Consider the following 19,898-nt stretch of genomic DNA (forward strand, 5'->3'; position numbering starts at 1 on the left):
TGACAACCGTCATCTGTTACTGCCAGGGGTGCTCGCTCGCACCAAGTTCTGGGTAAGCGAAAATTAAATATGAAAAGTAAGAGCTACAGGAAGAAAAAACCCGGAACCTCAGGTCCAGAAATAAAACATCGCTGATACGAACTGTGGCTATAACGGGCAGCAGGGTACAGGCTCCCCACTATTGACCTTTCTAGTGCGAGACCAGTTTGCCAATTACTGTGTGAATTCAGGGACGTTAACAGGCCTCTCTGGGCCTACCCCCTCAACGGTCAAGTACAGGAACTAGTATTTACATCAGAGTGTCACAGGGTTATGAGACCTCAGTGCGGTAAGATAGCTTTGAAATGATACTAATTTAATAGTAAGAGGGAGGTGTTGTTAAGGCAGCCCCTGAGTACACAGGACCCTCGAGGGCAGCCCGCTGGTGGGAAACCAAAGTCATCAGGCGAAGCCCCTGCAGGTTGTAACTTACAAAGTTTTGATGCATGGAGCAGGTAAATGCAAAAGTGGAAGCCAGGAATTTTGGAATCTTTTTACTAAATCATAATGTCACTACGTACTGAAAGCGTGTTACCTTGAAAAAAATCTATACTGATCTTAGTTTTGAAATAATATTACTTATTTTCATGAATTGGGTGTCGTTTTACAAGTAGCACTCAGCCCGACCCGTACTTGAAGTTGATACCCCTTATTACTGGGAGCTAGTTCAAAGTGAAGAGATGTCTGGCCTCCCAGAAAATATTCTCCCAAAAAGGCAAATGAAGATGAACAACAAAGCAGTATATGGACCACCAGTGATCAGAGTTTGCTGGAAGGACAGGAAAAAAAAACAACTAGAAAAAAATTAACCAATTAACCAGGAAAAAGGAGAAAGGAGAAGCCAGCAAGTTAGGGAAAAGCAAAGAACTGGGCAGAACCCAAAGCATTAGATAATAACCTGAATAGGTTCTGCTCTAAAAAAATAAGACCCACTTGACTTCCTCCTCTGACAGTGACGACGAAGAACGTGGAACCTCCCCAAACAGGGTTTAATTCCTTCTGATAAGTGAGCGCCCTGGTCAGGCTTGTCTGCTCTGTGTGACCACACTTATTGCCTTAAGCTGTCAGATCACCAGATCTCAATAAATGGCCATTTGTTTGTATTTCAGTTCAACTAAACCTCGATAGGAACAAAAAAATCCAGTGGCTTTCATCTTATTTTAGTCGTCTGTGTGTCTACTGCCTTCCTGCATTTCATAGAAGGCAGTAGAGTTTCAAATCGTATTTTAAAAGCTGGGGAAATGGTTGACAGCTATTAGGATGAATTTAATTGCCTCTCACAGGAAAATAAAATCAGGAGAAATTCCAACAATCACAGGTTAAAATGACTAAGATGAATCTACTTCTGTGGCTTGTATCAAATACTTTATCCTGATAGGGAGGAGAAGCTGAAGGTCAAAGTGGAACACAAGGTAAATGTGAATCAGGCAAAGATTGTATTATTTGGGTCAAATAATTCTGAAAGGTCTGCATAAAAGTGTCGCATCATACGTTTTTCTAGCTCGCCTAGCACAACGAGTAAAAGAAAAAAATGACTTCCTCCAGTTCCTAAGGACTATTTATCCCCTGCCTGGATGTAAACTAGAAATAGGCTTTTAAAGAATCAGATTAATTGTAATAGGATTTCGGTCAAGCCAGATGCCTACTTCATTTTCTCTGCAGAGAAAGAGCGAATTTGTTTGGAACGATTTGACATTTAATTTCGTGCTTGTTGCGTCCATTCCTCCTTGACCACTTCATCTCTCGTTCTCTCCCAAGCAGCTTGTGCTCGATGCTGAAACCATGTGTTTACCCAAGTTGGCTCAGGGGACTCAGGGTCCCGCAAGCAGCTTGCAGGGACTCTACGAAATCTGTGCGTGTCCAGATGGGAAGCTTTACCTGTCTGTGGCCGGCGTGGGTACCACATGCCACGAGAACAGTCACATCTGCCTCTAAACCAGGGGCGTCTTCCACGGAGCTACCTGCCTCGTTTCGGTGAGCTTTGGAGTGCTGACCTCAAGCCTTCACACCTGGAGCAACTCGACAAAGTAAAGCTGAGTTGGCGCATGGAAAGGAAGTAGGACCTGCTTTCGAAAGGAGCTCAGAAAGAAAAATGTACCAGTGCAAGTGTTCCCATGAAACTCCATGATCTCAAAGTGGCAGCTGGACCTTAGACACAAAAGTCAAAGGACTATCAGGAGAATGTGTTGATTCCACTAGACTGATTCATTTCCATCAGAACCATTGTGACTTTCCCTTTCTTGTACGCGTCGATCTACAGTGAAATATTGAACTGCTGTGTGGAATATCAGCTGTGGGTATCTGACTCCCCATGAGAGTAGCTGTGGTCCTGCTGAGGTGCCGCGAGAGTTCCATGAGGTTTTCCTCTGTAAAACCTGTAAGTGCTCTCTTCGTTTTAATGCAACGTGTGTCAGGTTTCACAAGAAAATCTTCAAGTTTTGGAGGGACGTTAAGGCTGATTTGATTTTCAATATGTAGTCAGAGAAATAAATTATACAAAACCATGCTTTCTTTATATAGTCAATGAGCAATGAAAATCAACGTACATTTTTCACAGACTTCACAGTTTGTCTTACTTTCTTTAATCCTCATAACTCTTTGTGGTAGGTACTACTTTTCCCCCAGTTACTGGTGATAAAAAAGGTTCCGATGAGACAAGTCACAAGGTCACACAGTATCTGTTAAAATTAAACTAAACTGTGACCCTGCATTTCCACATCGGTTTTCACTTCAGACAACTTTGACCTGTGTCTCATTCCATCCGCGGCACCAGTCTACCTGATACCTGCGCAGATGGGCTGGTGCTCGCTTGACAAGTGGAGAAACTAAAGTCCAAAGGGGTTTGTCACCCACCATAATCGCACCACGAGTAGGCAGGGGCTCCCAGGTGCCCAGCAGGCATGCTTACCTGACGGGACAGGTGAGGGACCAGGTGGGCCCTCACGGAGTCAGCCTCTCACACTCGCCGTCGGCTGTGTGATGTGTGTTTGCATCCGGGGGGCACACTGAACCCAGGAGCTGACGGGACAGGTGAGGGACCAGGTGGGCCCTCACGGAGTCAGCCTCTCACACTCGCCGTCGGCTGTGTGATGTGTGTTTTTGCATCCGGGGGGCACACTGAACCCAGGAGCACGTTGGTTTTGTAGAGGCCACTCACTCACTCTGTAAAATGCCCTTCGGCACACAGAGCCATGGGTGTCGGTTTTGGTTTGTGGTTTAACCAGTTGTTAGCATTAGAATCCCCACATGGCACAAGACATGGTGGGACCAACAGCACTGCAACTTCGGGGGGTTTTGTAATTTATTTATTTATTATTTATTTTTGGCTGCGTTGGGTCTTCGTTGCAGTGCGTGGGCTTTCTCTAGTTGCAGCGAGCGGGGGCTACTCTTCCTTGCAGTGTGCCGGCTTCTCATTGCAGTGGTTTCTCTTGTTGCGGAGCACGGGCTCTAGGCGTGTGGGCTTCAGTAGTTGTGGCTCACAGGCTCAGTAGTTGTGACTCACGGGCCCCAGAGCGCAGGCTCAGTAGTTGTGGTGCACGGGCTTAGTTGCTCCACGGCACGTGGGATTTTCCCGGACCAGGGCTCGAACCCGTGTCCCCTGCATTGGCAGGGGGATTCTTAACCACTGCACCACCAGGGACGCCCAGCACTGCAACTTTCTAATTAAAGGATTTATAACTATAAACACAACTTCAGTTTCACTTTCCACAGTCTCAGAACTGAGAGAAAAGTGAGTCTTTATTTCCAGTGCTGTTTTGACAAGGTGTTAACAGTGCAGCCCACTTCTGACGACTCCACGACTTTTAAATTACTAGTGTCATAAACACTTGAGATTACAAAACAAAAGTACAGTGTTTCCTAAGCAGTTAAGGGCAAACTCAGCTCTGAATATAATGCTCCTAGTTTCTGGGGGCGGGGGGAGGGCTTTAGATTATAAATTGGTGTTTGCCTTTTCCATTTAGTTGAGTCCTGATTTTTAAAATTAATGTCTGCTTTCTTGCTCTAACATTCCTATTGTCATAGTAAATAATGTCGCCGTTTTTGTGTCATATGTACTTTCCTGTACCATGTCTGTGCAAAAGAAAAATGTCTTCCAGCCCAGTTGATGTAGATGGAACACAGGATCGCCATGGAACATTTCTAAACTAGTTTGGTTCTCATAGAACGTGTGTACATGTCAAAAAAAATGACGCCGATGATAAAGTGAGGTCGAGAAGAACAATCAAAGAGAAAGTATGGGGAATAGAACCTTTTAAACAAAAGGTGTAAATCAGATCTTTTTGCTCCTCTGCTATAATGGAATCATCCCTAAAGTTGTTTCTAGCTTCATTCTACAGAGTGATCAGGAATTTCTCCTTGCTTAGAATAAGAACTTTTAGATGGGCTGTATTCTAAGATGTGTTACATAAACCTGTCTTCTTAAGTACATTATACAGTGTAACTTAAATTTCCATTAAAGGTGCAAGGCCATGCTTATGAACGTACCCACGGATACACACGGATAGCCCTACACCCTAAGCGCTTACCGACCGTCCAGTGCTCATAATTTTAGTGACCTCGCAAAACGGCCCTTGTTTCTTTTCCAACTTCCGAACCGACTGAGAAGCAGACACAAGTGAAAAAGATGAAGATCAAAATATCAGCTTTAATGGTAAAGTTGGATTTGCAGCAAAATGGACTTGCTAAGACCTTTCAGCAGAACAACCCCGAACCTCTCCCACCCCTGCAGGCTCCGACTCCGCAGCCCGTACACGAGTTCAGGTCCCCCCACCCTCCCGGGCACCCCCAGGTCAGTCTCCACTTGTGCGCGGACAGGGAAGCAGGGTGGGAGCTCCTGCGAGGCTGGGTCGATTTGTATTGGTTCTCGTCCCCTCCCTTCCCTGATCCAACACGCCTCTTCTCCCTTGGCTTTAGCTGGCTTCTCCGTATTGTAAATGCCACTGCAAATTGGCTGTGGTTTAATAACCGAACAAACTTTGGGTCACGTATAAACAAGCGGGTGGAACGAGCGGGTCTAAGGGCACCGAGGACACAAGGTGGATTCTGAGCTGACAGTGCGGCTTCACCTTTTGTCCTGGGCTTTGTATCCAGAATAAATGAGGGCACTTCCCGGGCCACTTAGCAGCTACAGGAGAAACAAGCCCAAATTTTAAACACACAGCTCTTATTTTTCAGTAAAATGTACCTCGCGTTGGCTTTGGTATCCAAGTCTTCCCCAGTCTCGCCCACACCTGACAGCATGGGGGGCCCGGGACCGGCTTCCAGACCGATGAAGGAGTGATGACACTATAGGCCAAACTTGTCAAAACAAGATAAATAGAGAAGAAGCGTCAGAAGTCAGAGTTTTAGGAAATTCCACCTGCCGACTGCAGCTCCTGCCTGTGGGGTGCGTGCCCTGCAGGTCGCGGACCTGCCGGCCTCCGCGATGGCGAGTCAGCTCCTGGAAGGAGAGCTCTTCCCAGGTCTGTGTCCGTGTGTCTCCTGCTGGTTCTGTCTCTGGTAGAAGCCGGAGTCATACATGACTCATTAAAATCTCATCTAACTGCTGTTTTCTACTAGCTTTTATCCTTGAGGTCTGCAAAATATTGGAAGGACAGAAGATGTCAGCTGGCGCTAATGAAAGACAACCCCACCAGTCCCCAAAGCAGACCTGTTCTCTTTATTTGACTGAACGCTATTTGAACATTTTCCCATCATTCTCAGGCTCATCACTGGTCTCCCCCCGGAGGCTGTGGAGCATTCCGCCCTTCCGCTCATGGGGAAGCACAGAACCCGCTCCCGAGTGCAGAAGGCCTGTTCCAACCCCTTTCTCAGGAGCAGCTATGCCCACACCAGCTGGCAGTTTCCACCTTCTTTTTAATAAAAAAAGCAAAATAGGGGAGCCTAATAAAAAAATAGTTCAGGTCCAAAATTCCTTACCCTGAATTTCAAAATCTAAAAAGTTCCAAAAAATGAAAACTTTCCATATACATCTACTGCAAACTATGGGTGGCAAAACCTGACCTAAATTTAGATGAGGCTACTTCTCACGTCTGTGTAGTTTACTGTGGGTGGGTATTCATGGTCTCACTGCAGAAATACTAATGTGTTTGATTAAAGGGAGCTGCCCAACTCTGATGGAAAAGCCCCATTAAACCCAGTTTATATGCACTGGTATTAATGTTCTAAAATCCAAATTCTGAAAAACATTTGGATGCAAGGGTTTCATATAAGGGACTGTGGACCTGTATTTTTTCTTTTAAAGGAAGTCTAGAAAAAAACACAAAACTCCACCTAGATCAACTACCACAAAAGCCAGACAGGGTGTTCTGTGTACATTTTAATATCCAAAAGCAATGAAACATATTCCAAGTGTCGAATCTGAGTTTTAAAGTAGCAAGAACTTAAGATTAAGTCCCAGGCAGCTGGAGACCCAGCGTTTGGCTCGCCCTGGAACAGAGAATTCCAAGCCTGGTCTGCCGGATTTAGAAGACTTGTGCCTGAGGTGTAAAGACGAACATGTCCTACCTGTTAGGGCTCAAGTGTGAATTGGCCCCAGGCACACAGCCCTCCCCTGAGGTAAGGTCGGCATCAATCCAGCCTCTACCTAGAGAAGAACCATATTTAACGTATTTCCAAATACATATGTATACCACATATGTCAACTAATTTTATTCCCTAGAAAGGCGAAATAAAATCAACTCTTAACAAAATCAGTGAGCACCTAATAAACCTAGTATATGTCAGGTACTTTATATTCAATCATAAGAAAAGGAACCTATTAAAATTCCACTATAAAATATATAGGAAAGTTCTATCCTAGTATTTCCAATAAACACACAAATACACACAGGTCAGAACTTCATATAGGAAGATATTAGGTTTGATTTTCAAGGAACTGTTTCTCAGGAAATACCAGCTACAATGATTTCATATGTACATTTGCTTTATTAAAATTGTGGCACTTAATATAATAGCAGAAATGATCACATGGCTTCACATCCAGAAGCAATACAATAGTGGAGGCGCAAACATTCCTTATTACCAATAAAAGTAAAAAAGTTTTAATATGTTCCATAAGCCCTTAATGCATAAAATATTATATTTAGCATCATTTACAGCCAGCACACTTATAGAAACTAATTATCATCACCTTTCTTTTACATTCTGCAAAAGAAGTATGTTCGTAGGACATTCAAACATGATAAAAATTAAATGTCCGTTCTGAATCGTTCATGGGGAAAACACAAGCTGATAATCCCTATTTTATAACTTATTAGATATTGTCACATGATTTTACAATTTTTTAATGCCTTCAAAGTGAAATCCAAAAAACTCCACTAAGTGCCATGTTGAAGGACAAAAAATGTTTACTGCAGCACCTTTAGACAACGAAAGGTCACATCCTGTTCAGCCACACTATATAAATTATGACGTTCATGGAAAATATGTACAAACAAACATAAAGCAAATGTTCTAACAGGTGACAGATGTCGCTTTGGCAGGCGGTTCTTGGAAGCAGTATTCACATCCAGAGGCCAGAACGGCCACCACTGGGGTCTCCCACGTGCTACCTTCACGAACCAGGAAGCCTGTAAACCCAGGGCGGGAGGACATCCAGAACAAGGATGTAAAGTGTACTCAGTGCGTCCCAGCAGTACCGTCTGCAGAGTCTCAATCAAGTAATATTCAGGAGTAAAGTACTGTACCATGTTATACATGTACTGAGGGTCCAATAGGTAAAACTGCAAAAAATTCATGATCGGATCCAGCTGATAAGAAAATAACACACCCAAGAGGATCCACGTAAAGAGATAATAAGCTCCAAAGACTTAATTCCCCTTATTTGTTTAAACCAATGATATGTCCAGTGTTTCATTAGCTCCTTCAAAAAATACTACATGGAAGACATAAAACTAACTTCACCCTAACCAGAGACAGAGAGACTCTTATCTAACAAACTGCTGAGCTTTGGTTGTATAAAGTGCAGTCCAACAAGCCGCCACCGCAGCCGGCCAGCTGCCTCCAGCAATTCCACAGTTCACCACCAGCCTCAAAATAGTTCTTAGATCCAGTTAACGTCTTCTGTTGAAATTCATGTTAATAACAACTCCAAAATTCTCCCCAAACAGTCTGCAGTGTGCTTCGCAATTCCTAAATAACTGGCAAGGAAGCTTAAGGACAGCAATTCATACTTGTGCTACAACACATCCGAGACCTAGCTCTGCTTTTTCTTTAAATGCGTTCACACTTTCTGTTGTATAAAATTTTCAAGTTTTATGATGATACAGGCAGTACATTCCATCACTCTCATGGCAACCTCAGAAGTGAACCTGTCGTTCGGGATCTGTGGGAAAGGCAGCAGATCGGGGTACCTTGTTTTTAAACTGTCTACACCGTAAGCTTCCAAGGTGTGGACGTCATTCGTCAGGCCTTCCAGATGCTCACTGTATTCCTCTATTTTCTGCGCGAGTGCAGTCGGCTTCACGTCTTTGTCGGACTTGCCCCGCACAGCATAGTCGGCGGCGATCAGAGCCAGCTTGGTAGAGAGGAAACATTTGAAGCACACCCATTCGTTGGCGTTTTTGTGGAGGTCATTCCTGGCGGCTGAGAAATTGGCTCTGGCTTGTCGTAGCCATCTGCGTGCTTCGACTGGGTTACCGACTGACTTGAAGGTGGGGGGAACAAAGAACCTCGGAGAGTAAGTCTGTCCGGCTGAAGGTGGGCATTTTTCCTTATTTTGTTGTTGCCTTTCAGATTTATGGCTCGTTGCTTCTTGATTCCATGAAGTGTAGAATCTCTGAAATGAGTACTTCTCTGACTGAAATCGGGATGCTGAGGTTGAAAACGTTCGCCTCGAGGCTCTGTCTGCATTTTGATCTAGAAAAGCCTGTTTCTCTAATCTGTTAATTTCATTCTGCAGATGTTTAAAAACTTCATTAGCAATGTCATGATTCTCTGGGTTTTTGTCAGGGTGCCACTTCAAATACAACCGCCTAATAATCTTTTTTCTTTCAGATTCTGGAAGCTTCCAAGCTTGCTCCACCACTGATGTCACTTCTTTTAAAATTTCTGGTAAAGAATTCACCATAAGCTTCTTGGGGGAATGATGCTTCGAAGATGAGGTCTTGTGGCTCTCCCTACCAAAGAAAAGAGGAGGGATGCTTCGTAGACCAGGGGCCAGGAACTCTGTAGGGCTGGTGGGTGTGGAAGGGGCACTGTCTCTGCTCTGAGAGCTTTCCTCTGGCCTTGAAAACTTATACAGATCAAGAGAGCTAACTATCTTATATTCACTATAACCAATATCAATCTGATATATCTTTCCTAGAAAACTAGAGTTGTCAGCATCTTCTCTTTCAACTTCCTGTACAATAATGGCGTATGTATATGTCGGCTGGTACGACCCATAGATCTCCCCACCTTCAGCATCAACGAGGTACCCGACGTATTCCCCGGGATAAAAGACATTCATTGGGTCCATAAGCAGAGTGTAATGAATCTCAGCAGGTATCGGAGTGCCGGGCATTGGAAGTTCAAGTTTCGATGGTTCTGAAGAGTCGTATTTCACTCCTAAACTGTCGAGTTTCTCACTGATCCTGTAAATATCATTGCATCCTAGCATAGCAATTAGATATGAAGTGTCGGAAATCAAATTGTCGGTCGCTGATTTAAGCGTCATTGCCAAGGCTAACAGGAAGTTAATGTCTTTACTGTCTGAATGCTGTATGTAGAGCAGGATGACTGCATTCCCAAACCTCTTCAGGAAAGCAAAAGTTTCACTTCTGCTCTGAGGAATAGGATTGAAACCTTTAACTCTTAATGTTGTCTGAAGCTTCTCGAAACAGGACACTTTCAAGCCTTCTCTTAGAGCTTTGCAGAGTCGCACGGCTTTCTCCTCGTTGGCCAGAAAAGCGTTATCGTTTTCATGCTTCATGATTCTGATCAGGCCTGTGATGAACTGTTCAGAGGACAGGAGTAACTGCAGCCTGCCCTGAAGAGAGCACAGCGCTCCAAACTGGCAGACCCTGGGAGTCTCCTCATCCAACTGCTCCTCGAGGATGCTGCTCAGCAGACGAGGTCTGAGTTTCTGAGGAAAGAGCATAGTCAGCTTAGTGTGGAACCCGTGGTCTTTCCCCAAGTAGCACTGGCTGAGATCCACCAGCATCTGCACACCGATATTGCCCTGGATCCTGCTCTTGTAATGCGGGGCGTCATCAAACACCAGGATGTTGGACTTCACCAGCCTCCCATCCTGGCTTGGCAGGTAGAGTGCAAGGTCCCGGATGTTCTCGAGATCGCCCCGCACCTTCACCGAGTCATTCTGTAGACTCTTGAACAAGCCAGAAACGACTCTCTTAACGGTGCGCATTTCATTAGGATCTAACTGTTTTCCTTCAGAATTTTTGAATATGCGGCTCAGCACTTCAACATACTGCTTGGTTGAAATGATATCTTCAGTGCCTAAGTGTTTGAACAGCTGGTGGAAGGTGCCCAGTTCTAAAGGCAGCTTGTATAGATACGGTTTAAAATCAGACTCGTACTCAAGATTGATCACCACCTCCTCCGGCTTCAGAAGCTTCCAGCCATCTTCCACCATCACAAAAGCAACGCCCCGCAGCTGAAAACGGAACTCCCTTTTCTCTGCGCTGAGAAACTCGTATATGCTCCTTAAGACCTTTGCCCTAGTCTTGACCATGTCTTCATCCAGAGTTGTGATGTTGCATATGTTCCTGCAGTTATTGATGACCTTATCCAGAGGGGGGTCCAGGTTCACATTCAGCATACTTAAAACCTGCTCCAGCTGTTCTTGTGGACCAAGGTCACTCCCTTCTTGTTCTTTGATGCTCAAGGGGGTGGCTTTCTCTGGAAGAATAGGGCATGACGTCCATAACAGCTGGAGCACGTCACACTGCTTGAATTTTGGATTCACCTGTGCTCCGTTGAACTTTATAAGAGGAAGCGTTCCGTTTACCTCTTGATACTGAGGATGAAATCGAATGAATTCGGCAGGGGCCCGCTCGGGACATAAGAATGGTATTAAAGACAGTTCTTTCAAAAAATTTCCAGATAACAAATCCATTCGTTCTTGGAATATATGGTGGAGAAGGATATCGACTGTATTTTGCAGTGTTTCTTTAGACCAGTTTTCTGTATTAGCCCTCACACTGATCTCCTTAGCAAACTGTAACAACTGCTGCTGAGAAAGGATGTGTTTTAGTCCGATATTTCTTAAGAATTCTACCCAGGATGTCATAAATGCAACTTGATTTTTGGGTTTTATAAGTTGTTCCAATTTTTTAAAGAAGTCCTTAGGAATAAACAATTTTTCGGGAAGCATAACTTCAAAAACTCTCACAGTTCTATCATAGAAATGTTTGGCTTGCTTTAGTCGACTGTTAGTGTCATGGATTATCAATAAACTTTCCAGTTTTTCGAAAAGTTGTTCCTTGATCTCTGACAATTCTTCAATACTTGAGAGTCTATTCTTAAGATAGATCAAATGCTCTAATTTTGCATCATAAGAGAGATTTTCGATTTTTGGTAAGAGGTGTTTCAAATAGACCTCAAGATCATCTACAGGCACACAACCTAGCACCTCATATAGTTCTTTTAAGTGTATTTTTTCTTCAAGAAATGCAGAGGACGATGATTGTGTCCATTTTTCCACTTCAGCGGAAGGAATACTTTTTGTAAGCACATAGCATGTTCCAAATTTCGCAATGCTCATATAGCGACCACTGATGGATTTGTAGCATGGGAGTGACTTTAAAATTTTTACGTCATCTTGGGACATCAAGTGATTCAAATTGCAGTTGAAATACATCAAAAGTGCTTCAAAGTCACTTTCCACTAATTTTTCAGTTCTAAAAGTTGAGGTTTGGACCATATAATGCACAGCCTTCAAAATGCTTGTGGGGCTCTCTATGTTTGCTGTGTAACATGACAGCAGAGGAACAAATGCACTGTCTTTGGAGCAGATTTTGTTCAAAGCAAGCTGAATACAGCCAGCTTTCATGAGAGCATGAAAAACCTTATCACTCTGGCCATTTGGAAAGACTGCAATGTGCATGAGACTTAGAGGAAGCAGAACATCACCTTCGGGAACTACAAGCTGATTGGCTGACACAGTAAACTTTGTTCCAGGGAGCAATGCCCAGTCTTTTAGGGTGTCAACAACAGTGTCAAAGGTTGCTTTTGTCTCTTCTTGATCCTCTTTCACATTTACGGATTCGCTGATAAAATGCCATGCGCTCTTAAGCCAAGACTCACTTGTAAAACTGTCTTTCCACTTTGTGCAACTTTTGGTCTTATATTCACGGGGCAACACAGAGGATAACAAGTCAGCAAAGCTGGAAATGTCAAACACTTTTGCAACTTTACAGTTCAGTAAAATATTACTGTACTTCAGGTACAATGTATTCATGAACAAGTCTTTGCGGGATGGAATCAATTCATGGTATGTTGTTAGAAACTTGGGTCGTTTTGCATCAAAAGTTTGCAAAACACTGTCTAATGTAATGAGAAGGGGCAGTCCCTCCACTTCAATCCCGTTTTCTTCTGCATCCTTAAAACAGTAATCAACTAAGAGTTTTAAACTGTGAAAAAGTTTCAGGTTAGTCTGCTGGAGACGACAAGGCAGCTTCCCAATATGGCAATTAGTATCGGGAGAGGAAAACGTCATTAAAAAAGATCGCACGTCAGCAGGGGTGACATAACTAACAGGAATATCGGCGTCTATCAGACAGTGGTACAGATTAGCAGTTTCATCACAGTTATAAACCAAGTTGAAGCCAATTTCCAAAAGCAGGTGTTTCAGCCTATAGACATTCTCTGCCACTGTTTTGCGTGTGGTGATGTTATAGTCTGCATTTTTAAGGTGGTGTAATTCATCCTGCAGCAAATTGTCAAAAAATGGTCTAGTTTTATTTGAAGTCGACATATTAATCCAGGTGATTATAACTGCAGAGTGCAGGTCGGAGCCATCAATGTTCGGAGCCCGCACAACGGGTAAAAGGCGCTTCATGTCCTCGTAGATGCAGCTGTAAAGTGCTTTCACCAGACAGTATAAATCTGGCTGTAGATCAAGCCTGTTGACTGGGAAGAATGACAAAAACTTCTTTAAGGTGTCCTTTACAACATGAATAGGCGTGTTCTGTAAGACCGATAACGTCGGGTCAGAACCAGGGAAATAGCGCTTTTTTAACTGGATTAATAACTCGACGTACGCGGGAGCGATCAGGGCCGTCATTAAGCTGTTGTTCCAGTCACTCCGAACACCCACCCCATTGTCATCCCGCCACAGGTTCCTCCTGGCTGAATCGAGAGCAAAGTGGCCATTCACATGAAACGGTAACCCCGTCTCTAAAGAGAGGGGCAGAAAGCAGAAGGCCCTGTGGGGCTTTTTGTAGTTGTGGGTGATGCAGGCAGCTACCCCACCACGTGGGAAGAGAGTGATATCTTGGTTCTTGTGAGCTGATATAACGCTCTTAGATACTTTCTCCATACTTGAAAAACCTGATCTATTACAAATTAGCCAGGTGGTAAGGTTTCCCTCAGAGTCCTCCGTATCCATAGTGTAGGTGATCTGCTGAACTGGTATGTCCTTGAGCGGCCTCTTTTTAGTGACACTGTCAATCACAAATGCATGAAACTGCTTCCTTTTCAGCCTGTCTCCATCGGTGATGTTGCCCTTCACAGAATACAGCACGTTTAGGGCTCCCGTAGCTTTATCTATTTCACAAATAGAAATTTTTTCCATGTGATTAAGAAACATTAAAAGTTCAGCCCCATCTGACCGCAGTTTGTCCAAAAGATTCTGGACCATTCTGTCTGATGATGGAACTGAAGAAATTTCTGAAACTTTTGCCATTTCTGCATTACGAAGAGGAAATCGAAACATTGTGCAATTATCCAGTTTAAAGTGGGTTCCCAGATAAAGATCCAGAACATCTGAGAACTGTGTCCTAAAATCTGCATCCAAATCTCTAAACATGCGTCCAGGACTAACAGATGTGGCTCCTGGTGCGTATCTGGCATGAGGATCAAAAATACACAGGATGTCATTGCCGGAAATAAAAGAAGGGCAGTCTGTAATGTGATACACAGAATTGAATCCTATTCCGTATTGTCCAGTTTTACACGGATTTCCTTCCTTGGTGCCTTTCCCGAGGTTCTGAATCCCTCTGACATCGTCTTCTGTGAAAGGCTGGTTGTTGTACACACACAGTGCTGGCCCCTGCAAGGGGGCCCACTTGTCGTCAAATATCCTATCAACTGGATGCTGTCGAGGGTCAAACACAAAACAGATTTCTGTAGCCTTTGCATCATCAGCATTCTGAAGAAGTTCTTTCAGCATTTCCTTTTCTGAAGGATAGGCATTAAGGATACTCTTAATTCTGCTGGTCAGTTTTTCCTTCTGTCCAAATTCAGTGCCCAGTGTTGTAAAGCAGATGTTGGACGCATACCTTTCTAAGGCTTTATGCCGCTTTGGTACTGCTCCTAGTTTCACAGCCACTTCCCTCGGTATATCTGCATGACAGTATTTTACAGTGCTATCCTTTACTTTTATCCAGGGACAATCATTGTAGCATAAAGATTTTGCAGGGAGAAGCTTAAGATTAGTATCTGGCAATAATATTTGGCCATAATTTTTCTCACAAAATTCTTGTTTCTTTTCTCTAATGAGACTCCATATTCCTTCACTGATTATTCGCCGGCAAAGCTGAAAATTCTCTTCTGTTATTTGTTTTGTTTCTTTTTCTTGAGCAATAGATTCCAAAACAAGGGCAAAATCTTCAACAGTAAAAGACTGCCTCACACCCACACTTTCAAAAAGTTCACGGAAACTATTTTTATATTTATTAGGCAACTGATAAAGGTATGGGGCTGCTTCAAAATTCAAATGAAAAGCAATTTTTTCTGAGTCAACGTATGCACTCTCAACTAGAATGAAGCTAAACGTTTTTAACTTTTCAATAATTGATATCTTAGTGATGTCACTTTGCATCATTGATTCATGAAGGTATTTGTAGCAAGCATTGGTGATGTTCTCCTGGTACAATGTGATTCCATCATCAACTGATTTTGCAACTTCTCTCAATTGGTTTATGACCAGGTCAACTGTGGGCTTCCGCAGTAACCCCAAAAACTCTTTAACAGCCAGTGGCACTGAACCGCAGCCTCTGAAGGAATGTGAATTTTCGTTTAGAACTGGCTGCAAAAGACAAACTATATCCTGATGCTCAGCTGTATAAAGGTCGGTTGCTGCAAACATGGTTTCAGGCTTAAAACTGTTACCTTTCCAGTCCAAAGAAAAACCTGCTGGTTTTGTGAGAAATGGGAGGAAGGGGATGGTTTGATATTTTGCAGCAAAATCCTTTGCTCTAGGATCCCTTATTTTTAGTTTTTCATCAATAAGACTTAACAGGATGCTACTTCTTAGACAAGCAGCACCGTGATCACTTTTATTAATTTCAGCTACTGACTCGGCACGTTCTAGCATGTCATCCCATAAAATATCATCTTTTGCCATACCTAACTGGACGAGTTTAATCAGAATAATAGGATTTAGGTAGTCCTGAGTAGAGCCGTAAGGAAATCGTCCGTCTTTAGTATCAAATAACTTTGCAACCCGTCCTTCAGGGTGGATTAATCTTGATGGTAAAACCAGAGGATGCCCCTCCAGCGAGCAAGGGATACATGGAGTAACACGAAGAATTCCTGAGAACTCATCAACTTTCTCATTCAGAACAAAATTCATTAAAGGATCTCTGAGTTCTGCTTCAATTTCTTGAATATTTGGAAAAAACACTTCTGAAAAAAACTGTTTCTCTGAAAATGTATTTTCAAGCAGTATCTGTTTGCAGCCAGCTTCTTCAAATCCTAATTTTACTGAAGAAGGAAGTTCAACAGCACAGAGGTTTTTCGACCCAGTCTTCTTGAGGTATTTCAAAAATATCTTGAAGGCTGCTGGACCAACATCTCTTCTCTTAAGTATACAGTCATCTAGAAATCTCACATTCTTCATGGAAACCCATGTGGATCCATCAGAGAAGACTCTTGTCAATTCCTTCCCTTTCCCATGAGCTATATCTTCATAAAACCCTTGACAAATTACAGAGAAGTCATCATGAACCAGATCAGGGTCAGGCCACACTGCATGGTAAGTATAGTCCATCAGCTCCCCACTCATGGCCAGGTCACGCAGGATGCTGAGTGCCTCTAGGTAAGCTTTCACAACCACATGTCTCATGAAGGTGGTGTTCCAGCGTCCTTTTGTGTCTGTCTTCCAGATCTCTTTCCTGTTTGAAGTAACAGCAAAGCACCCGTTGATGTGAACCGGCAATCCTGTTTTGATTCGTAGGGGCAAATAGCAGAACACCTCCCCAGCCTGTGGTCTCACAGCCCACTTCCCGTCCTGGATCTCAGCCAGAAAAACTCCCACAGCCCCACAAGGAACCACTCCCAGCCTTCTCCCGCTCTCACTCAGGGAAAACTTGAGAGCCTCTCCTGTATCCATGCAGGTACAGATAAGCCACACGGTACACTCCATTGTTTTTTGTGGTAACTCATCCGATGACTTTTTGGATTGGCCGGACTTAGCCATTTCAAAGAGAGCAGCTGGGTCATCATCTGGACCTCTAAAAAGTGGCGACTGTAAATCAGCAATCCTTCTGAACACGTGGTGAAATTCCTCCACTGTGATCTGAAGGATGCAAGCGGACTTGGGTGCATCAGCGGGGAGCTTCTTGTTACTGCTGTCGCAAGTCTTCATGAGCTTAGCAGCTTCTTTTAAAACACTGATGACAGGTGCAATCAATGCTTTGGAAGAGCACAATTTTTTTTTAATTATGATTGTATCTTGAGCTAAGCTGGGATTGGTTTCCTCAATTTTCAAGTACTTCAGATACATTGAGGTTACACTCTGAGTGAAAATGATAAGCCTGTGTCCACAGAGACTGAATTCATCCACAAGAGAGTAAATATCTGCTGTGTTGTAGCAGGTACTGCTAACTTCACTCACTTTGGCTTCCTGCTGAGTTCTAAAGGACAGTCGGAACAGAGTCCCACTATAGCTGTAAGGTGCTTCCACGGTCAGAGGTAACTGACAGCCAAATACGTCCATGAATGGTTTGAACTGATTAGGAAATTTCCTAAGTCTTTTCTGCTGTTTACTCCAATTAATTTTGATCCCGGGATTAGATCTGTCTTTAATGTGTTTACTGATGTGGTTTATGTTGGGATCAAACATTATCATGAATTCTCGACTCATGATGATGGGAATGTCGGTGATGTGGTACACAGAATTAAACCCAAGACCAAATTTCCCAACTTTGTCAACTTCTGCCCTCTTTAAAGATTCCCCTAGCCTTGTTATGTTCACAAAGTCCGAATCTGAGAATTGAGAGTTGTTGAACGACCACAGAGCCGGCCCATGACACGCTGCCATCCCCGGGTCCAGGAGATTCTCTCGAATGTCCATGTTTCTTCTCATGTCAATCATGAAGCTGCATTCTGTTGCATTTGCGTCGTCAGCATTTTGAAGAAGTTCTTTAAAGATATCTGACACTGAAGGATATTCTTCCAGAATATTTTTAATTCTTACAGTCAGTGGTTCTCTTTGTCCTGACTGCTCGAAGCCCATGTTTTCAGGGTTGATCAGTCTTGTACTGAGGCATGGGACTTTCAGCCACTCTGCAGTTTTCATGGGTATGTCCTCATGCACCAAAATGATTGGTTCCACGGCATCTTCCAGTAAGTCATTAAGGTCATCAACTTTGATGTCACAGTAACAGCATTCATGAATTGGCTTCATGATGAGCTTGGAAGGATCTCTGCTATGATGTATAGGAACTGGTGTGTTGAGGCTTGCTGGAATCTGATTGCTATAAAGCCATCGGATGATATTCAACATAAGATGAAGATTCTGTTTGCTTTCTTGGTCACTGAGGTCTTGGCCGCTTTTGAGGTACACCTTCTGAATGACCATGGAAATGTGATCTGGCGTCAGCTCCTCTACTGAACCGCAGGCCTTGAACAGCTGGTGGAACTTTGCCATGGTCTTAGGCACACTGTGCAAATAAGGCTGAAGGTCAAGATCATAAAACGGTTTTATCACAGCTTGGGCGAGAGGACAGAACTTTTTGCCAGTCCAAACCCATGGAAATTTTAAGGCTCTAAAAGCATCCTTCCCTTCATTTAAATGATCATGCATGAATCCATAAATTTCGAGCAAAATGTGCTGGAACTGATAGTAGTCTTCATCACTAAAGGTGTTCGAAGTATACCAATCGACAACAATTTTAAAGTGCTTTAAGACAGCATTGATATCAGGTTTTGTGAAGATACCTAAAGCTTCTTCCAAGTTCACGTGGACACTCTCAACAAGAGGAAGTGATGAGCCGACCAGAATGGCATGGGCCGCGTCGCACATGTCCGCGGGGGCACAGAGATCCCAGAGATCCCCTTTCCAGACTAAGGATCCTGGGTAGTTTGGAGGCCTTTGCTTGCAAGCTGGAGCCCATTTTATTTTCTTCAGGGCCATCTTCCCTTCAGGTGACTGCAGCAGGGCGTGGTTCTTATTTAAGACCAGTAAGAGCGTTCTGGCTTTCTTCAGGAGCATTTCCTGATTTGGACAAGAGCTGGCCTGTAGAGCTTCAATTTTTTTAGCCACTTGCACAACATCTTTCTCTTTGAGACTGGCTTCGTTTTTTAAACCAATCTGTCTTAAAGAGTGAAGAATATCTGGTGAGGTAAAAGCTGAGGGTGGGAAACAAGTTTCCTCTTCATCATAGAAGAGGTCCTTTAACACTTCCACATCAGGGTCAAAGAGCTCACTGGCCGACACCAGCCGCTCCTGTGAGATCTGAATGAATTTTAATGGCATTAGCCAATCAAGCACATTTGGATTCTCATTTTTAAGAGAGGATAGATTCTCGAGGACCCACAGCATAAGGTGTGTCATCTCCTCGTGTGAATAAAATGCATTTTCGATGTCTTTTAAGATAAGCTTTAGGCAGCTGGTGGTCTTTACCTTCTCCACCTTGAGCAGGTTTGCCAGGCGGATGGTGGCCTCGTCACTGCTGTCCACGACTGAGATGGAGAGCCGCAGGCCAGCCGGGAGCCTGGATGTGTGGTGCAGGACCCTGCAGCCCTTCAGCTTGGTGTAGGAGGAGATCCCCTGACTGGATGAATAGTTAATGCGCTTGAATATTGTCAGTTCCTGAATTACTCTTTTCTCCTTTTCACTGCTATCAGTTAAGTTAGCTAAGAACTTCCTTAGGGCATCTTTGTGCGTTGGAAGGAGCGACGCAACCTGGTTGCACAGCTTCTGCAGAGGCATCTTCTCCATCATCTGCAGAACAGCACTTGGGGATGGCGAATGAATGTATTTTTTAATAAGTGGATGTTGTATGGAGGCATCTAATTGCTTAAGGACAATCCCTCCAAGCTTTTGTACAACGTCAGCTAAAAATTCTGGGAGCTGTGCTTCAGATTCATCATCTAAAATGACTAATGAGGGGATCCTGAGTCTGATGAGTTCCACACACGTCTGACCTTCTTCTAGTGCGGTTCTAGGGATTAGTGGCATCTCATCAAATAAAGTCAAATCCTCTGTAAAATGTATATAGAGATTCTTCCACACCATTTTAAGCCACGAAATAGACGGGTGCTTTTTGTCTTCATCACATGGATACCACTGAACAATCAACTCCCTGCCAGGCCAGAATGTGTTCACTACTTCTTTGATAAGACGTGCAAAACGTTCTGGGTTTAGAAGCTGTAGCTGGGTACACGGTCTTCCTGTGAATCACATAAAGAAATGTTATGAATACATACAATTCTACTGTAACGTATTTAACTTTCTATTCTCATAGATT

At 43.6% G+C, this 19,898-nt stretch overlaps 2 protein-coding genes across 2 annotated transcripts in view; one reads left to right on the plus strand and one right to left on the minus strand.

Moving 5' to 3' along the window:
- Positions 1–2,672, plus strand: part of SGCG (sarcoglycan gamma) — a 44,135-nt gene extending 41,463 nt beyond the window's left edge. Inside the window, exon 8 of the mRNA XM_059996129.1 lies at positions 1,801–2,672. Within this exon, the coding sequence (XP_059852112.1) occupies positions 1,801–1,974 (174 nt within the window). The 3' untranslated portion in view covers positions 1,975–2,672. The remainder of the gene's footprint in view (positions 1–1,800) is intronic.
- Positions 2,673–4,771: 2,099 nt separating this feature from the next.
- SACS (sacsin molecular chaperone) overlaps positions 4,772–19,898 on the minus strand; it is a 41,517-nt gene continuing 26,390 nt past the window's right edge. Inside the window, exons 9-10 of the mRNA XM_059995685.1 lie at positions 6,547–19,821; positions 4,772–5,614 (exon numbers count right to left, since the gene is read on the minus strand). Coding sequence (XP_059851668.1) covers positions 8,264–19,821 — 11,558 coding nt within the window. The 3' untranslated portion in view covers positions 4,772–5,614; positions 6,547–8,263. The remainder of the gene's footprint in view (positions 5,615–6,546; positions 19,822–19,898) is intronic.

The sequence above is a fragment of the Delphinus delphis genome, chromosome 18 (genome assembly GCF_949987515.2).
Source record: "Delphinus delphis chromosome 18, mDelDel1.2, whole genome shotgun sequence".
Lineage (NCBI taxonomy): Eukaryota > Metazoa > Chordata > Mammalia > Artiodactyla > Delphinidae > Delphinus > Delphinus delphis.